The sequence below is a fragment of the Lathamus discolor genome, chromosome 1 (assembly GCF_037157495.1).
Source record: "Lathamus discolor isolate bLatDis1 chromosome 1, bLatDis1.hap1, whole genome shotgun sequence".
NCBI lineage: Eukaryota > Metazoa > Chordata > Aves > Psittaciformes > Psittacidae > Lathamus > Lathamus discolor.
The window spans coordinates 141003266-141023594 of NC_088884.1; the positions used below are offsets into that span (position 1 = coordinate 141003266).

At 42.0% G+C, this 20329-nt stretch overlaps 1 protein-coding gene across 1 annotated transcript in view; it reads left to right on the top strand.

The window, feature by feature from the left end:
• The first annotated feature begins 1350 nt into the window (after positions 1-1350).
• SMIM14 (small integral membrane protein 14) overlaps positions 1351-20329 on the top strand; it is a 43036-nt gene continuing 24057 nt past the window's right edge. Inside the window, exons 1-2 of the mRNA XM_065698740.1 lie at positions 1351-1522; positions 16918-17028. Coding sequence (XP_065554812.1) covers positions 16954-17028 — 75 coding nt within the window. The 5' untranslated portion in view covers positions 1351-1522; positions 16918-16953. The remainder of the gene's footprint in view (positions 1523-16917; positions 17029-20329) is intronic.

Below are 20329 nucleotides of genomic sequence, written 5' to 3' on the forward strand. Positions count from 1 at the left end.
GTTCTCCCAGGAAACATTGTAGAGATGTAGTTTCATATTTCCAAATTAAAGGTAAATTGTAGTGTCCTTTGTGCCTTACCGGGTGTTCAGTTCCCTGGATTGAGGAAGACAAGAAGACACAAACTCTGCATAATTTAGATTATCTGTGTGATGGCCTGGCTTTGTGTCAGTGCTTTGATTCACTTGTCAGTATTGCCACTGTTCAGTTGGGAACTAACACAAGAGAAAGGGCTGAAACATGAGAGATGAGAGGCAAGATCCACAGCAAGTCAGGACTGCGTGGCATGGCTAGGCTAAGGCAGCCTGCCTGCTGTCTCTCAGGAAGTGGAATGGTTATGTCCAGGCCAGCCCTAAATGAGCAGAGTTAGCCTACCTATGTCTTACAGCAAGAGGTGGCTCTGCACACCAACAATGGATGGCTGGGCGTGCAAGGCTGCCAACTGGCAATGCACCTAGAACTTGGCAGAGTAACGTAGGCTTGATGCCCAAGGCTAGAAGAAACTTCCAGGGAAAAACTGTAGCTGTGAAAGAAGGCTCAAAAGCCCCATAACAATAGCAAAGAGGGATGAGAACAGCCAAGCTTGTTCCCCTAGATGGGCCACATCAGACTGTAGGAGGCACTGGTGCCATGAGGAGGTTCTGACTAGTGAGAACTCAACTTCCATCCAGCCTTCCTTTCTCACCGTAATTGTAGCATCGTCCTTGTTTTCTGGCTTGAAGGAGGTAAGCTACCCTTGGAAACACTAGAGGACAAGATTTTCTTCCCTATGCAATCCCCACTGCGTTATGACATGGTATCACTGTCCCCAGGCCAGGATGTGATCCATCTTTCCATATGGGAGCATGACACCCCAGCTCCTTGGCTTGGCAAAGGTAAACCCTGACATGAGAAGTCATGATCTTAAATCTTCCTTTCTAATTTCATGCCACGACAGCTAACTGCATACTTTGGAGGATGTTTTAATTGCTGAGAAGCCTTGTGAGTCATGAGCTCCTGAACAGGCTTTAGACTTCTAGGTGAGAAACCACACCGTAAATTCCCTCATACTTTGAAGGCGATGGCCAAGCCACCGAAGCGACAGAGTGCGAAGCCCTGACCGCGGGGCTGTGGCAGGCCCCCCAGGAGCTGCTTTTCCTGCACCTCCTCAGCTCTCACTTACTGGGGCTCTATCCTGGGGCCGACGCGTTGCGCCCCGGCACGCTGCGCTGCCGCGGAGCGCCCCAGCCTGCCCCGGCCGCTCCTGCCCCGCAGCCGCGCCGGAGGCGGTGCGGGCGGCCCCGGGCTGCCGTGCGGGCGGCCGCCGCGCTGCGCAGGGGCGTGCGTGGGGGGCGGGAGCCGCGCGGCGCCGCCCCGGCCCCGTCGCTGCCGCCGGGAGCCGGCAGATCCGGGTCTCGTGGCGCGGGCTGACGTGTGAGCCGGCCCGAAGCGCGGGGCCGAGCCGCGGGGCCGCCTCTGCCAGCCCGACCGCGCCGCTCCCGTCCGCGCCCGAGCCCGAGCCCCCGCAGCGGCGGCCAGAGCACGGTGAGCGGGGGCACCGCGGCGGGGAGCGGGAGGGCAGGGCCGGGCCGGGCGGGTGTCCGCGGACACCCCCGCCGCTCGCTGCCTCCGCCGGGCGCGGAGCGGCCGCAGGGGGTGTCCGAGGAGGGGGGCGGGGGTAACAGCAAACCTGCTGAAGTACGGGAACGACCCCGCTGCCCGGCGGCCGCCGCGCCGCGAGCCCGGGAAGGTAAACACTGGGAGAGCCGGAGCCGTGCCGCTCTCTGCTTGGAACCGGGGAAAAGCCGCTCGGCTTCTGCACAGCTGGTCTGACTCGGGGTTTTAGTGCAGAGTGGCACTCTTCCGTCGGATTGGTTTTGTGAAAGGGTCTCAGTCCGATACTTTGAGCCAAACGGTTTTAGCTTTATGTCTGTAAAGAAGCTAGCAGTGGCGTGCCGACACCGGGGTATGTGCGCCCGGGCTGCTCCCCGCTTTTTGAGAAGTGGGAAAAATTGGACAGTATCTCGTGAAAGATAATCTCGGGAAAAGGACCACGTCGCACGGCCATTAATTGATTAAAGATAACACTGCCATGATTAAAGATAGGATTCCTGCCAGGAGCTCTGCATATGTGTGCTCCCAGATGTGATTTGTAGCAGATTACAGTGGGGAAGGGGTAAGTCTGCCTTGAACACCACAAAATACCGCCCGCGGTCACTCCCCCGCAGTTGTCAGCACTCCAGGTTCCTCAGGTGTCCTGCCCAGCAGCTCAGCCGCTTCGTCCATGTCAGCTCCGAGGCCTCAGCTAACCACCACTTCTACATGAACATGGCGTGTGACCTGCATCCGAAACTTTAGTTTCCTGGCAAACACCTGTTCATCCAGTCAGTCTTCAGGACTAGGTGATAGATGTGTTGGTGTAGGGACTGTTTGTGTCGTACGCTGGCTGAACATCCATGTCTGTGCACGTAGATAAATCTCCAGTTTTTAGAGGTGAGGACGACTAACTTTTTTGGTCTTAATAGCTTATTACATTAACGTTATTAGTGTGCCTGCTGGGGCAGGTGCATATCTGCAGTGAGCATTAATGGATTATGTCTTAGAAGTCTTTACATGCCTAGCTATTAGAGTGCTATCCACCTTTACTAATTTCTGTTACTTTCCAAAAGCAGATAACAGCTCAGAAAAATCAAAGTGAGAAAAAAAAAAATCAATCTTACTTCTGATTTTTTCCTATACAGAGTGAGAGAGAATAAATCCCTGATAATTCCATCTAATTCTTGTGACCTGTCGAAGTGAAAGAAAGCAAGCTATTGTTGTCGGTCACTGATTTAAAAATGTGACCCTGTCACTAGCAACGTAGCTTGAAATTGTAGAAGCACTTGGCAAAACAGAAGTGGGTGTGATGTTGGCAGTACATTAGTCGGTTCAGTTCTGAGCACTGTTCCTTCCCCTACCACTGAGGTGGCTGAGTCCAGCCTCTTGGGTTCTTTTTACTCCATTTTTGTAAAATACAAGATTTACAGCTTGTGCCTAACTCTGGAGTGGTGTAAAGTCCTGTATTTTAAGTAGTTTAAGATCAGTTTGTATAAGGAGCTAAATGAGTGCAAAGGCCTACTGGATGTTACTGGTCATTCCATGAAGTACTGTTGAGTGTGCTTCTCTGGCTGGCAGGACCGTCCCATACCCAGTCAGGACCACAAGCCAGGAAGGTCTGCTTTAGAACTGAGGTGGTAGTAGAAGCTGTTCTGGAGCTCTGGGATGATTTTATTTTGGCCTTATACCATGCACATTGTGATGGTTTTGCATAAAGTGCAAAATAAGGTTCAAGTCCAGTAAGGCTGAAATGCACAGCCCGGTTACATGGGCAGCATTCTGCAGTCCATGTTCTTCTCTCATTCTAAGGGAAAAATAAAAGTTAAAGAAGTAGTCTACATAAAACCAGTTTCAAAATGCAGTATGGTTTTAATCACTTTGTAACTACTGTAGTTGCTTTCAAAAGGTCGGGTTTTGGTTTTAGAGAAAGTTAGTTTCTAACTGACTTCTTGTTTTGTTATTGACTTCTCATTTTCTACTTTCATATATTTAGACTTAAGAATTAGTGATATGTGAATGTTATTTGCTTAACAGATATGTAACAAAACAAAGTCTGTATTAGTGTTTCAGAATTTTGGGTACTTGAAATACAATATTTAAGAGCAAATTTTCTCTCTGCTGAAGTTCATCATAGCATAATTGAGTCTAACAACATCATGAGTCTTCACAGAACCAGTACAATGAAAGCAGCAAGATCCTCTTTCTTTTCTTACAAGCATGTATGAATGGACAAGGTGTACATTGCCCTGACAAAAGTATTAGACTCTCACTCTGTATGTTTTGAACATTTATCAGATTACTTACCATAACAAATAGAAAAATATTTTGGCAGGTACATTTATATATAGAAAAATTGATGTTATCTGCCCATATTCTTCTTGGGAGCAAATCAGAGAGCCCGTGAGACTGCTTTGCATACATGTTATTACGTGTGTGCTTTGCATACACGCTATTACACTTGATGTTAAGCATGTTTTCCATTTTAACTACCAAGGTTATAGATTCAATTTATTAATATATAAAGATTTATCTAGTTGTTCATGAGGCACCTGATCCTGCAAGATGCTGAGTGCTTCTTGGAAGAAGAAGCTCACAAGTCCTCCGTAAATAAGTACAGTGGAATCTAGGAAAGCTTTGTACGATTATACCACAGAGCCATGTCTTGCAGTCCCTAGGTTCAAGTAAAACAAAAAAAAGAAGAAAACAGGAAAAGGAATTATTTTCCCAGAACATCTTCTTCTGCTTCTATGCCTTGACTCGTCGGCAGGTAGCTTCCGCCATTCCCAAGAAGCCTCATTTGAAGAAAGACCCCTTAGGTCCTTATTGTGAAGGAATAGAGTCAGGGATATGAGAAGGATCAGTCTGTGTTAGCTATCTTAGTCTTACTTCTGCTGGACTTCAGGAGCAGTACAGTGAAGGAGAGTAGTCCTGTCCTTCTTTTTCTGTCCTGTCACCTGGCAAGAAAAGGGTCCCTTAGTAATGATCAATACAGCTTTACATGAAAGATTTGAAGGTGCTTGGGGAGCAGCCTCTGGCATGATTGAGTGGTTGTACATTTGCATGGTTATTATTTGAACAAATACGCTTCAGAGGCTTTAGCCAAAGTATTTAGCTGGTATTTTTATAGATAATGGAACAAATTAGACCCGTTTGGGTGGGAACAGATAGCATTACACTTGATAAAAGTTTCCCTCATTAAGATTAGTTCTGATTCTTCTGCAGTTTTGCATGCATTAAACCCCATGGCTTTCTGGATCTGAATATAGTTTTATTCTTACTTTATAAAACTGCTAGACAAAGGTCAGATTCAGAGCAATGAGCTTTTCTGCAAGAGAAGATTTTTATCAGAAAGAACAGAAAAGCTGTACAAAAATGTAGCACCAGCCATTTGTATAATACAAGCAGCTGCGATGCTTTATTTATTGAATCTTTGTTAAATAGATTCAACAAATTTGTTAAATAAAGACCTCTAATAATAGAGCTTTGGTCTTTTTTGTTCATATATTCACATGTATGTATTCATATATTTCCTGTTAGTTAATCATAAAAGCTTTATTTTTAGCAAGGCAATATTTTTAGAGAACTTGATAAAACAGTTTATGTCAGTTTTCATACACTAAAAAGTTAGCTTAGGAATGATCAGGGGACTGGAGCACCTCCCGGATGAAGTCAGGCTGAGGAAGTTGGGGCTGTTCAGCCTGGAGAAGAGAAGGCTGCATGGAGACCTCATAGCAGCCTTCCAGTACCTGAAGGGGGCCTATAGGGATGCTGGGGAGGGACTCTTTGTCAGGGACTGTAGTGACAGGACAAGGGGTAATGGGTTAAAACTTAAACAGGGGAAGTTTAGATTGGATATAAGGAGGAAATTCTTTCCTGTTAGGGTGGTGAGACACTGGAATGGGTTGCCCAGGGAGGTTGTGAATGCTCCATCCCTGGCAGTGTTCAAGGCCAGGTTGGATGAAGCCTTGTGTTGGATGGTTTAGTGAGAGGTGTCCCTGTCCATGGCAGGAGGGTTGGAACTAGATGATCTTGAGGTCCTTTCCAACCCTAACTATTCTATGATTCTATTATTCTATGATTCTATGAAAAAAGCAGCTCTCCAAATGAAATTACATGAAGATGTAAAGAAAAGTTGGGGGTTAGCTCTTCAGATAGTTGGACTAAATCAAGTGTGAAACAAAGCTTTCTGGTGTGAGCAGCCTTAGTTTAACAAGAATTCTTGTGCAAGTGGTTACAGTGTCCTTAGGGGCTCATCACTTTCATATCTAGACTCATTAAATGGCGCCTGTCATTAAGCACCCCTGTTAAAAATACTACATAAAGCTTTCGTCAGAGAGCTCCATGAGCTACAGGAATATTCTTATACATAAGACTTTTCTTGAGCCACGAAGATTGCCAGAGGCTTCACTTTCAAATTAGTACATAGAACAAAAGTGTCTCAAGATGAAAAATACCTTCTTTCCTGTGGGATAAATGTGGAGCTGAAGGTGAGATACATGTTACAAACTAATCCTGATCTTGTGAATTAGTGCCATAGATTTTCCTTGTGCAAATTAATGTGACAGATTAAATCTGAAACAGAAAAATCTGTTGCTAGTAGATGCAGGGCAGATTTGGATAATTTGCATAGCACTTTCCTTTTGATAATCTACCCTGTGTGCCTGCTGAATGAGATGGATGTTATTTGCTGGCAAAAACTGGGTCGTCTTTTAGCTAAACATATGTAAATAAGCAAGCCCAGAAATCCTGTTAATTGCTACAGATTCCCTCTGGTATAAGTACTGATTAGAAATATTCTAATTGATAAACTTGAAATTGTTTACTGCAGGTATGTAGAAAACCTAATTCAACTTCCATTGAAGTTGAAGACAGGCACCCGCTAGCTTCAGATAAAATTTGATCTGGCCTAAAGGGGTTGGGAGTAGGGCTGCCAGGGAATAGAGCTGCTTTCATCTGAAAATTGAAAATCCTGCTATCTTTCTCAGCATGCTGCTACCCTGCTAAATCTGTTAGCGCAGTGGCAAGTTATTAGAAACATATGTTGTCCCTGGAGAAAAAATAATGAAAATATCCCCAAGAATTTCAGTGTAGTTTTGTGGGTTTATATTATTGGAGTAACATAAAGTAACATTAAGTGTATTTTTACAGTTTTAAGGATTTAGTAAGGTATTTTGTAACCTAAACAGTTGTACTCTTGATAAACAAGTCTCAAAACACTTCATAGCTCATGGTTTAGGGCTCCACTTGCTAGCTCAGTATGGTGGAAAAGCTTTCATTTTTATTTCTTTTGAAACTGTACGTTTTTGTGAAGGAGTGAATAATAGAATTTTTTTAATCTTTATTTTTGCAAAGAGATGAAATGTCTAAAAACTTCTGAATGATTGACACCACCCCCACCCTCCACCCCCCACCCCCACCCCCACACCCCCCCAAAAACAAATACTGCAAAATAATGAGTTATTGCAGGTCAGCTGAGCTGTGGCAGCTGCCTGAGTGCTCATGAGTAGCTCAGGGCAGCTCTGGAGTGTCTTAGCTTAAACCTTTTTCTCTTACAAACTAAGCAAAGTTGTGTTCACTCACTGTTCCCATGGGCTGAGAGCATGTTTGTGGACCATTGTCGCATATTAATCTCAATCTCCATTTGTAAATCTTGGAACAAGGACAGAGCTGTTTTATGGATAGGTTGCATAGTTTGTTATAGGAACATACTCGCTTTCCATACTTAAGTCTTTTTAAGTAACTTATTGGGTTTGTATTATGAAGCTGAAAAGTCAAGTGCAAAACATTTCTTGGCCAGGGTAACCAACAGCAAGTTGATTTCTCTGTTCTACTCCCATGGGGAGGCTTGTGCGAGATGCTCATCTCTGCTGTTTTCCATCAGCAGGGAGTACACTTTATCCTTGTTTCCTTGCAAAAGTCTGTCTCCTGAAAGGCCATATCCTCTTTCCTGTGTAGCCACTTGCTCAGAATCAGGCCTGCCAAGCCATGCCTGGTCAGCATGGCACAGCATGGATGTCTTCTCAGTGCTGGTGCAGGAGTTCTCAGATTCCACATGTGTTCCTTCCAGCAGCAGTGCATCACTTGTATGGCTGCAGGGGTGGTGAATGTAGGAGATTGGTAATTGTGGCTGGGGAATGGGAAGAGGAGTGTCAAAACAAGCACTGGGGCAGTCTGTAGTACCAGACACACTAACCAAGGCAGGAGAGTAAGCACATTTGCCTAGGAGCTGGCTCTTGCCACTTCAGTGGAAAATCCTGTTAAAGTCAATGAGAGTTCTTGCCTTACTGAAAACCACAGGAGAGGGCTCCTGGCTTGTTTGGTAAACTGGTTGAAATACAGTGTGTTAGTAATTTTACAGAGGATAGCCTACCCTTTTGCATTAACATGTGTCAAGTGAAGTGATTGAATTGCCATTAGACATTCAGTGCAACAGAAATAACTCTGTTGTCCTAGACCATTATCACAGTCTCCTACACTACAAATAAATGTTAAGGTGAAACTGAAGCATTTACTTAGCCCAAATAAGGTATTGTTCCTGGACAATGTTCTGTCATTGACATCTTCTCCTAATTAGCTTTCATATTCCAAAAGATTTCCATAGAAATGTCATAATTTTAATGAAAGGATGACCAAAAGCTGACAGCTGGAGTTTGGCAATAATATTCTGTATCAAATACCAGTAAATGAGTTCTAAAATAGCTGGACTGCTTTTTTGGTCCATGACTGGATGTGCATAATTAGCTCCTTTTCAAGTGTGTTGCCCAGAAAAAATGTTAAGCCACCTGCATGGGAATAAGTAAAAAAGCTTTTTTTAGCCTTGGTGGGTCTTATTTAGCTCCCTTGGGGAGTTCAGTTTGGATCACTGACATCAGCCTTATAGTCATAAAGCCTGAAATCTCTCTCCTCACATATTGGCAACTGGCTATGAAAAGGAAGGTGGGAAACGGTGCTGGTACCGTACAGGTTTTTAATGTGTGGATTCTTGTCCTTTGAGAGTTACACTTGACACTGACAAGCTTTAATTAAACTGAAAGAAGCATCTGTGTAATCTTCTGTATTTGCCTGATACACCATTACGTGTTGAACTGATGTACCTCAGCATACCTGTAAGCTTGGTTAGCCTTGTCCACGATGTTAAGTTTCCTACCAGGTTCATACTAGATCCTTCCACCCTTTAAAGCAGTGTCAACCTTTTCATATACTTCAGTGAAAGAAGAGTTGTGATGCTAAGCTGTGAAAGGGCTTCGACCATAATCGTAAGTCTTTTAAGTTTTCATGCTCTGGCTCCTGCTTCACTGCTCTGGGTGCTAGTGCTGGTGGCAGAGCTGACAGCAGAATTTTCTGACCCACTCAGAGCAAGTCTGAATGTCTACATCGGGGTGAAAGTGCTAGTGGCCCAGCAGTGCTCAGTGCTGTGGTGGTCACACAGGGGTGGACCTGTACTGTGGGTATAAGGGCTGTAGTCTTGTGAGACCATAAAAAAACCCACAACCCCAAACAAGGAAGATTCCTTAGCACATACTTCTCAGTTCTGAGCCTGTCTCTGCTCAAAAACTCCTTCCCTGATTTTGGCATGTCACTGTAGTTTCCTTCAGTGACTGGCTCAGCATTTCTTTGGCTTTGCTCCTATTTTTAAGGAGTTGTTTTGTATTAAATTAGCATTTGTAAGAAGCACCAGATGGGTGACACTGGAAAATTAATTCATAATTTAACAAATGATTTGTGAGACAGCAGCAAAGTTATCCACTAGCATGCCTTGAGCACAATGTGGCTGGGTGAGCAGTTCTCTTGTGGAGCTCCTACTGGTCTTGATGTCTTTGTTGAAACCAACACAAACAGCACCAGTTGCACACATCTGTGTGCATGGTTAAGCACTGACTTTTCCATGAGGAAAGGAACTGGCTTAGCTTAATCTGCACTGAAAAGTTCATCCTAGATCTTGTTAATTATCCTGAGAAAACCTGTAGTGCAAAAACGCACTTGCCAACTCATTAGGCTACAGCTGGAAGTCTAGGGAGACGTGCTGATGCTTTCAAGTACAAAATCAGCTGTACAAAATCCCTCCACCCACCCCCTGGAATTATAATGTGAGCAGGGGGGATTGCTTTATACTCTGAAAGTGTTGCTATGTCTGGGAACCCTCTTTGGGTATTGTATCAGCCATCAAAGTCATTGTGGCTGTTTTCCCTAGAAAAGCCAAATGGATGATCTGAACTGGGACAATTAGTTGAAGAAAGCTGTAATTGGAGCCACACTTTACTGTGGCAGTGCTCCTCCTGGCAGGACCCACATTTGTATCCTGCTGTTTTGCTTTTGCTGCCCAGTCAGCCAGTTGGTTTTCTTTTGTCCTGAAAACTCAGTTTTATGCCCAGGAGGAGGCTGGGTGGAAAAGGGTCATCATTCGTCCTCTAGAGATCTGTGACCTTGCAGAACTACTGACCAGATCCTGGTCTGCTGAAGCCAGTGTGAGTGCAGGTATTTGTTTCAGCAAAAGTAGGATGGAGCTGTAAGTGTGAAAGAAATGATGGGAGAGATGCTTTTCTTGCACTGCGAATAAAAGGGATTAAAAATTACCATTGTAAAAAAGCCAAGTATAATGTTGCAGTGTTTCAGACTTCAGTTCCATGAGGGAATATTTACTTAACTATCTGAATTACTACAATAGAAGATGACTGATCCTTGGAATATTTTAATTTATATACAAAGTTCTTCTTTTTTCAGAACCTATTTTTAGCCTTGTCTGAATAGCGGAAGTTGCTTTGTAAAGGAAGCTTCCTTAGAAATCTTCAAGCTTATTTTTCCCAGCCCTATAACCCCTGTTGTTTAAAACTCTTGCATTAAAAATGCAGACCACCTCCACTGGTTGCTTAGGCCATTGGCTTCTGGATTAATTTTGATTTAATGCAGTGTCCTTCCCTAGTGCCTTAGAATCCATTAACTTCAGGCAGAACAACATTTATTTATTTTGAAGTACTGCTTATTCTTCGCTTTATATTCTCCCTATTTCTGTTGTTCCTTCCTTTTGTGATGTTTCTTCCCTACTCAACTACAAAAACTTTTGTTTTCTCACGCTGTCCTGTAGTATTATCGTGTGTTTAGTTTTTCCCTTCCTTTGCTCTTTTTTAATGGCTCAGTTACCATTTCTGCCTTGTTCCTCCTTTGTATGGCTCAGGTGAACAAGAAATGTGCTGCAGGTAAAATAAGCCAGTCCTGTCTCCTCAACTCTCTGGTTTGTTTTTTTAGGAGAGAAACCCCAAATCCATGCATATTATCTTTCCTTTCTGTGCTGTAACCCAGTCTGAAGAGAAACTTGATGCTGAAATCAACAGATAAAATTCACTGGCCTGTCTTACAGAGTTTAGCTGTACAACTGAAATAATAGGAAGGGAAAGAATAGGCTAGTGAGTTGGATGTGGGTAGTTCAGCAAAAGACTAACAAAACACTCGGGATTCCATGGGAGGGTGGATGTGCATGAAGCACAAATATTGTAGAAGATGGAAATCAACAGGAAAAGGCATTACATAACACACAAAATTCCGAGTTTGGCTGGGATTCGCTGGATTTGAATGTTTATGCTTCTCTTGGCAGGGCACTAGTAAGCAATATTGCCCTACTGCAGACAACCTGTATGGTTTTTTTTGCTGTATACCTAATTGATATTGAATTGGATTTTGTGTGGCCAGGCAGGGCTCAGTGAGTCCAATCTCTAGAAGAGACGGGGTTAGACAAGACATCTAGAAGAGATGGGGTTACTGTCTTTTTTTTTTTTTTTTTGGAGTAACCACTGGTACCAAAAGTATTTTGAAGTGCCCAGTAAGGATTCGACTGAGGTAACAGTCGCCCCTGGAGCACTAATGGTAGCAAGGGAACAGAGTGGCCAAGGAGGAGAAGAAAGACTCCTGTAAAAGCAGTGATCAAGAGCTTTATGAGGAGCTGATCGCAACAGTCTCTTCTTGCTTTAACTGAAGCAAATTTCCAGCCCCGGAGTTAGTGGATTCTGCAATCACACAGCCCTGGTTCCTGGTAGTTTCTCTGGGATAGGACTTCATGTGCAGGATTGCAAGGGTGTTATGTTATGCGAGGCCAATGTACAGGATGTTTTAAATGTTAGAAGAGAGTACTTGCAGATATTTTGAGATGGGTAAGATTATGCAGAAGAGCCAAACTTGGGGCATGCTGTGAAGAAAATAATTACAGGAAGGGTCAGGTATTGTAGGAAAGCATGCATACTAAGATGGTTTAGGTGCTGGTAAAAAGGCAAGAGAGCAAATGAGTTTTTATGGAAACCTGGATCCTTCAGGAGATCTTGGAAGAGTATAGGAGAGAGGGTTTTTGCCTCTGGCAGTAAGATAAAAAAATATTTTGTCTTTGGGTCAGTGGATTGTTCATGCTTTGTGTATGGCTTTTGCTACCTTAGTCCTTTATCATTTTTCCGAATGCCTACAGAGGCATAACAAGTAATTTGCTTTCTTCCTTCATTTTAATTTTAATTTTATACATATTTTCATTTGTTCTGCCACACTTCTCTCAAACTGAACTCAGAAACAAAATTAACTTAATGGCTTGTTAGAAATATTTGACAGTTGTGCTTTGAGTTATCACAGTTGGCTGAAAAACAGTAATGAGGGGCTAAAGAGGGTTTTGTTTTTCTTGAAAGTAATGTGGAAACTGTTACTTGTCTGCTGTACCAAAAGGTGTATTTTGCTCCCAAGGATTTCTTATCTTCAATCTTCAACAGCAACTCAGCAGAAATAGTTCTTAGCAGAGGAAATCTTCCGCCATTCCATGTATCATGAGCGTGATAGTATACATTTCAAAAGTGCCTGTATCCAGCAAAGGTAAGGCTCAATGGACTTAGAGTTATGATGCTGAAGATGCCAGGTTTAGTCCATAATAAATCTGCATTGACTCTCATTTATGTATTATATAGAGTAAATGTTTCTTTGAATACTGGAATTATAAATATTTTTACACGCTCCTTTATTCCAAGGAATAGAGATCGCCAGTATGTATACTTTAAGAAGCTTGCTAATCAGCATCGTATTGGAGTTCCATTGCAGAGCATCCAGCACATGGAAAATTGACAAAACTTCTTGTTTGCCTTTGTGCTAGAAAGGAATTCAGTTTTGTAATGATGAGGGTGGAGAGAGGAAGAGTGTAATTTCTGTCTCCCAAAGCTCACCAGCTGCATACTATTTACTCAGGAGAAGTGTTACTGAATTGGGAAATAATGTATAGTCATTGCAATCATTTAAAATGGAAGAGTCTCCAGGTACACAAGTACAATCAGATTGTAGCCATAAAGATTGCTTTTTTGATAGTAGAGTGTATAAAATATAATACACAGCTGTAGGGCTGAGATTGGGGAAGATAATAAAAGAAGAAACAATTTGCAATAATTACTATAACTGAGAATGCTATTTTTTAAATCAGGAGAGACTAGAAATATTTTTCAATATGGTTTCATTGCCTGCAATTTCGAATAGATGCTCAAGTCAAAAGGTAATGGTGGCCTTTTATTTCTTTCTTAAATTATCAGAGACCATCCTCCAGTTTGCTCCCAAATTACAGTAATTCCAGCTCTGATTGCATTATTTTAATTTCAGTAGTGCTGTTTGTGATTGCCTCTGTGGGCCTCTTTACACTGGAAAGGTCATATTGACTCCTCTTTGATGGTACATCATATTTGTTCACATTTTCTAATTCTCTCCTTTGTTACGCTTTTCATCAGTTTGCTTAGTCTAGAGGCCATAATATTTACCTTCTCAGCTGTTATCAGTGAGAGCTTTGTCATATTTGTAGAACATATCTTCCAGCTCTTTTTAAACCCTGTGAATTACATACTGTGCTACCAGTAATACGGCCAAGCCAAAATACTGTAATTTAAAGTAGGGTAAAACTAACTCTCTCAGTTAGAGTACTTGCAGGTATTTGACATCATAGCCTCGCCAATTGTTGTGGTCTTACAGTTCTCTATGATAAAATCCAAGAAAAACAAGGTAACAATAACAAGGAAAACACATAGAAAAATAAGTACAATAAAACTACAGGTTGGTTTTTTTCTTTCTCCGGGTCATGAGGAAAAGACTGGAGCATTTTCGGTGATAGATTGCATGTAGAGCAACTGTATTTGCAAAAGGTGGAGAGCTGCTGTGACTCACAGCAAAGAGGTCAGAGCTGGGCAGAACAAGTTAACAGCTGACGTGAGAGTGCAAGTACTGGGAGGCAGGCAGGAAGCGCACTGCAGTTCTGGAACAGGATTTTGATACAAACGGCCACCTAAGAGCACGCAGTGGAGCCAAGGAATCCTGCTTCATGATATGTAAAAATACTAGTCTCTTATTACCGAATCATACGCAGAGTCACCAAACATTATAAACGTAAGGATTTTATTACACAGTTTAGTTGATATTTTGTACTTTACGCATTCAACATGTGTTAGAAATGAAACAATTATTAAGCCAAGAATGTTTTAATGAGGAATACAGACATGATAGTGTCACTTTAGAAGTGAAAATCATTACAGTACAGAGCAGTTCTCTCTATAACTGGTCAACCATATATGAAATCTCCGCTTCCTCTAGTTCTCAGCAAAGAAATAATTGCATAAGGAGGATCAGCTACCTCATGGGGTCTTTTGGTTTGTTTTTTTGTTTATTTTGTTCTTTTGGTTTTGATTCTTTTTTTTTGTTTGGGATTTTTGGTTGGTGGTTTTTTTGTTTTTGTTTTTTTTTTCTTGTTTGTTTTAAGTAATAAAGCAACCCAGGTTTAGTGTCTTTATCAGGGGAAAACCTAGTGCTGTTCCCAAAATAGGTGGTCTCTCTTTGTTTCTTTGCTGATGAAGAAATGAAGCTTGTTGTAGGCTTGTTATAGGCTTGTTACAGGCTTGGAGGAAGGAAAGATAAAGGATGATTCCTCTCAGCATCATTTGAGAAAGCGTGTAAGGGATCTTTTGTTGAAAGCTTGGATGACATTTTACTTGATGTCATGTGTTCTGCTTTATTTTAGCTCATTAAGGTTATTTGTCATGGAAAATTCAAATGCCTCAGGGTATATTCCTTCGTGAGCACCTCCACTTCAATTTATGATGTTGTATGACAGATTAATTTTCCCTATATATTGTCTAATCTTTTTCAGTTGTCTGTTCTACAGAGAATGTTAGCCTGGTGTCATTGGTGATGACTCTGATGTTTCGATTTCTTGTAGTCATATATAAATAAGCCTATTGTTTTGCAGCTTTACTGATTCACATACCTTCTTTTGCCTGTCAGCATTATGTCTAGAGAAACTATTTTGCACTATTTAGCAATCAGAGCTTTTACCTGTTCTTCATGCTAACATGGTTTTAGAAAGGCTAGTTTGGTTGATGTGGCATATCATCCAGCAAGCTTGTGTAGTTAAAAACTTTCTTCTACTGCTACATGCAGTTCTAGTGGTTCTGAGATGCATTCACCAAAGTTAGTGTAGTACCTTTATAACTAACTCACAAAAAGAATCATTAGATCATCTGCTGTGATCTCCTGTATATTGGAGAACATTATATCTGAAGTTGGGTGCTTCTGTGCTTTACTCAATAACCTGTACTTGGCTGAAGCAGATCTGAATGCATTGGGAGACAGGAAATCCACCCCTTCTTTTGCAGTTTGTTGCAGCAGTAAGTTACTGTGATAGTAAAAATATATGCCTTGCTTCTCTTTTGAATTTAGTTGATTACAGCTTCCAGTCACTGGTTCTTGATCACCTCTTCACTGAAGAACTTCCCAAAACTCAGGTTTATTTTTCTATGCAGAGGTACTTGTATTGTACATAATCAACTCGTCTCTCAGTTGTCTTCTCGTTACATTGCCAGATTACTCTTCTTTAGTGTCTAGGCAAAAGGCCTTCTCTTCATTCCATCAGTGTTACTCTTTTTTTGCTGTTTTTCAGTTTTCAGTATTCTTTTTAAAAAGTGGAGACTGTAGCAGATAAAGGGCACTGATGTTCAGACTCTATAATGAAGATACGGTTCTCTCTTAACTTTCTTTTACTACCTGGCTCTCTCCACAATGGCAGAGGGTAATACAGAAGAGTAGTGGACGCTGGAAGGACAGAAGTGCATTTTCTTTTTTCCATCTCTTTCTTCCCCCAAAACGGAAGAACTATTGTGGTGATGCATTCTGTTGAATGAAGATGTCTTACAGCCGTATGGGTCATTCCTCTTTCTCCTAGTAAGGTTAAAACATGTGTGATCAGGGCTGTAAGTTTTTATAGGTGATGACTGCAGAATGCATCTGTTGGTTCAGCATACCCTTAACAAATGGCTTGCACCTTCATAAACTACTTGTTTAAAGAAATTGAGAGGTTGTATCTGCTCTGTACTGCTGCATTTGTTAAGCTTGCCAGTTCTCTCACATTAGGGCCCCAGTGCATGCAACACAAACAAAATCTGAATCCAGCTTTATGGATGCCAAATTAACAAAAATATTTTGAAAGTACCATTACACGAAACTGATCTAATACATTTTAAGAGACCTTATTTGAGAGAAATAAATCTCTGATTTGACCACAAGGGTAGAAATGTGTTGCAATTTGCTACCCATTTTGACCATCAATTAAGTCATTGAGGAAGCTATTGGGAAATAGTAAAGATATGCTTGTATATGCTTGACATGTTTGGTATAAGTGGTTTTAGCAGGTTAGTAACCTAGAATTTATTCCCTACCATGTCCATTACAGCTTTGAACTTTCTGTATTGCTAAGTGAATAACCTACTTCTTTGATCTAAAATTAGTGTGTGAAGCTCCATTTTTAAAGTGTTTCCAAGTACATCCACTTTTGCACCCCTGCTACTTGCTTTCATTGTACAACAAGGGTAATTGTTTCTCCATTTAGAAGAGAACTTACTGGGTTTTAAATTATTTTCCTGTACATTCATCCAGAGGGAGAATGTAAGCAGTTTGTTAGGGTTTAGGAGTACAAGTTCACCTGACTTTTCAAGTAGTATTTGTACACTGAAGAGTCCCACTATACAGATGAGAGACCAGAACTTAATCTTTGTGGTTCTTGTTCATTAGGATGTAATTCATTGTGGTATGTGGGAAAACCCAGGGGAGACACAAGTTCTTGCAAAAAAAATTATTTGGCTCTCTGAGGAAGGCCGTGTGAGACACTGCTTTCAGCAACATCAGAATGTTACTGCACATACCAGACTTCTTCATTCATGCTGCCAAAGGAATAATAGGATTACCCTGCTTTGTTTTTCTTTTCTATCCTGGCATTAAGTAAACTGAAACTTGAGGTGAGAGTCTCTGGAAAATAAGGGCAGTTGAAAAAGAGTTCATTGTCCTGTTTTTATTCTTCTTAGGTGTTCACTGACAAGTTCAAGTTTATCCAGAGAACCATGGCAGAAGGTGGATTTGATCCTTGTGAATGCATTTGCTCGCATGAACATGCAATGAGAAGACTGATTAATCTGGTAAGGATAACATGAGGATATTTGGAAAGGTGGCTATTCAGACATTACTTCAGCCCTTGCAGATCTGCAGTGACTGATGGTTTTGATTATGCTTATTCAGTTGTGTGTACAGTTAGAATCTGTGTATCTGACTTTCGGATGAGCTTTTGAATAGTTAATACAAACGATAGCTTTCTGTTTATTTCCCAAGGCTGCATTTTGACGCTGTTGACACTGTTTCTATGGAAATGTTTCTTTTGTAACCCTTTTTTAGTCTGCTAAAACCAAAACTACCCTGCAAACTCTTTGAATTCAAGGTAATATCTATCACACATAACGTGCCATTACTTATAGGTCAAGATAACAATGTCTAAATTTTTAAAACTAACCTTGAAAAATTTCTGAAGTTGAGAATCCAGTGATTTTTGAGTTTTGAGTTCTGTTTCTTGCTGTGCTGTTGATATGGTTGAGCAACTTCAAGCAAGTCATTACATTGCTGTAACTGTGACCTGTAAAATAGTAACGATTCCTTGCTTCCATGTGGAAGTTAGTTCATTGTCCATTGAAGAAGAAGCTACAAAGCACTGGGGTTTTTTTCCTAAGTATATACATTAAAAAAATAACTTTAACAGTTGTGAACTGCGAGCAATTAGGTGAACTTGATTACAATTCTAATTTGGGTAAACTGTTTTTTAAGATCACATTTCATGTCAGCTTCAGTTGATGTACTTCCCTGTGTTAATTTTCATAAATTTGATTGTATACCATTTTCTTTCTTAAGGCCCAAATTAATATCCTTTTAAGTTACTGAGGACATCAGCTGCTTAAGGCGGTATGTGTGAAGAGCATCCTTTCTAGGAGGAGGCCCTTTTCCAAGAGTTTTCTTATTAGTATTTTAGGGAGGTTATTATAGGAAAATGTGGCATCCACTGGCTGATGCTAACAATAGTGGTAATGTTCAAGTCCCCAATGTGTGTATGTCTGGGAATAAGGAATCAATTTGTGTGCTTGACCTTAAAATAAAACCACTTCTATGTGCATATATCCACAAAAGAACAAACTTGTTTTAAACAGCACTTTGCAAGAAGTATTTATAGCTTGTTCTTGCAAATGTGTGGGTTGTACTCACACAGCCCTGCTTCACCCTGAACATAAAATCCTGAGTGTCCACACTGTGTTGGCATTGGAGTGCATCATTACACTATCTCATCTAGAGTGCCAGGGGAAGAACCTAAAGTGAGGCAGATGCTGTACCTGTGTGTGCTCTCGGGGAGCTTGGCTGGCCCCATTTTGCAAAGTGACTGCTCAGAATAAGCAGCGTTTACCATGCATGCCTGTAATGCAGCAGTGCAGAACCTGTGCCATAGTGGTCTCATATTGCACCCCTGGGCCTGTGGATACAGAATGCCTCCCCAGAAACACACAGGCCTCACTGGGAGCCAAGATACCCAAGACCAGGTTCTCGTGGTGGGAGGGCCTGCAGCAGAAGGCAAAATGATCCCCCACAAGGGCAAGAGAAGTGACCAATGCTTATCTCACAGTCCGTGAGACCCTTGGGCTAAGCATCAAAGCTGGAGCTGCCAAGCAGCCAACATCATGTAATGGCCACCTGCACCAAAGTCCAAAATGACACCAGACAAATAGAGCATGTTTGCATAGCCAATTGCACGTGCTTTATGGGCCTAATACTGTTTCCCTTTGGTAGTTCCCAAGTGTGGCACAGCCAGTGCTCTCCTGGTACTCACAAGTAGAAATAGATGCACTTACTGCTGGACAAGCAATAGGCTTGTTTGGGATATGGAGGTGCAAGAAGTGAAAGGGATGTGTGCCCATTTGCTGGTATTACCAGAATTGTTCAGGGAGGAAGGGGCTTCAGGAAGTCGTCTAGGCCAACCTCTTGCTCAAAGCAGGGTCAACAGTGAATTCGTACCAGGTCATTCGGGACTTTTATTCTAGCTGAGTCTTGAAAACCTTCAAGGATAGCAATTCCATGGCCTGTTGGGACAACCTGCTCCAGTATTTGACAATCCTTGTGGTAGAGAATTGTTTCCATCCACTGTTTTAGTTGAATGTATCATACCTTCTGCCATACAGTGCTGTGAAGAGACTCTCTCCATCCTCTCAGTAACCTCCTTGTAAGTAGTGGGGGGCTTCTGCTAGAGCTGAGTGCTCCAGCCCCTAGTAACCCCTACTGAAGTCACTTCAGTATGTCAATATGTCTTGTGCAGGAGAGCTCAAGACTGGATGCAGTATTCCAGATACGGGTTTCAAGTGCTGAGTACAGGGGTGTAATCGCATCCTTCAGTCTACTTATGCACTGTTTAAAGGTCAGTGTTGTTGGCACAAGGGCGTAGAAAATTGAGGCTTCTGTGGAGCCTTTACATCAGGGCCCAGCCATCCTAGCTCATGCTTCCCAGTTTGAGGCACAATTTCAAAATCTTCTGAGCTCTCCCTGCTACCCCCATATGGATGCTCATGTGCGTGTTCTTTCACAGTGCTTTCCTCGTCTTCAACATGACATTTGTGCCGTATCCCACAGTTGTGTTGATTCTGGACTGTGAGGCTTCTGGGCACATGCTAAACTGGTGACAAAGGAAACCCCAGGACCAAGTTCCAGGAAGCTGGGAGAGAAAAAGGGGTGTGTGTGGTGCCTACCCTTTCCTCTGAGGCTTGTCACATACAAATCTGGACCAGTATGGTTCAGACTTTTGACCCCCATCCGGCATTTTTTAATCTTTTCCTTTTTCTGATAGAAGATACTGACAGGCAACGGAACCAGTCAGCCTGTTCTTTTCATGTCGTAGCTGGAGGATTCTAGGTATGAATGATGCAAGCTGTGTCCAAAGTCGGAAGTGCCACAAAGGTCTCTGAGATTTTGTTCCTGGGCTGCTCCATACAGTATAAGGTGGGTGCAGACGGGTCACCTGGAGCCAGACTAGTTCCTGCACTGTGAATGTAAACAGAGCGCATCATAGGTGCACACTCTTGGGTAGTCACCAAGACCAGTCTAATAGTGTTCCTGTGTAGTTCCAGGAATGGAATTTATTGCTCAGTGTCCAGCTTCCTAAAAGATCATACCAATTAGCACTGGAAGTTGTGAGGAGTAAGGGGAAATGCCAGATTTCATCTCTTCTAAAAAGCAAAACAGATGCTCCTAAATATTTATAAGAGCAAATCACTAGCTGCAGTAATTCAGCAAAATCTAGAAAGGAGAGGTCTCAAAAATCTCAGTCAGCATCCAGATTATCCTCAAGTAACCTGTTACATGATTTTAGCAGGAAGTTTCACTATTTCATCTGTAATTTCTGTGCGTCAGTAAGAG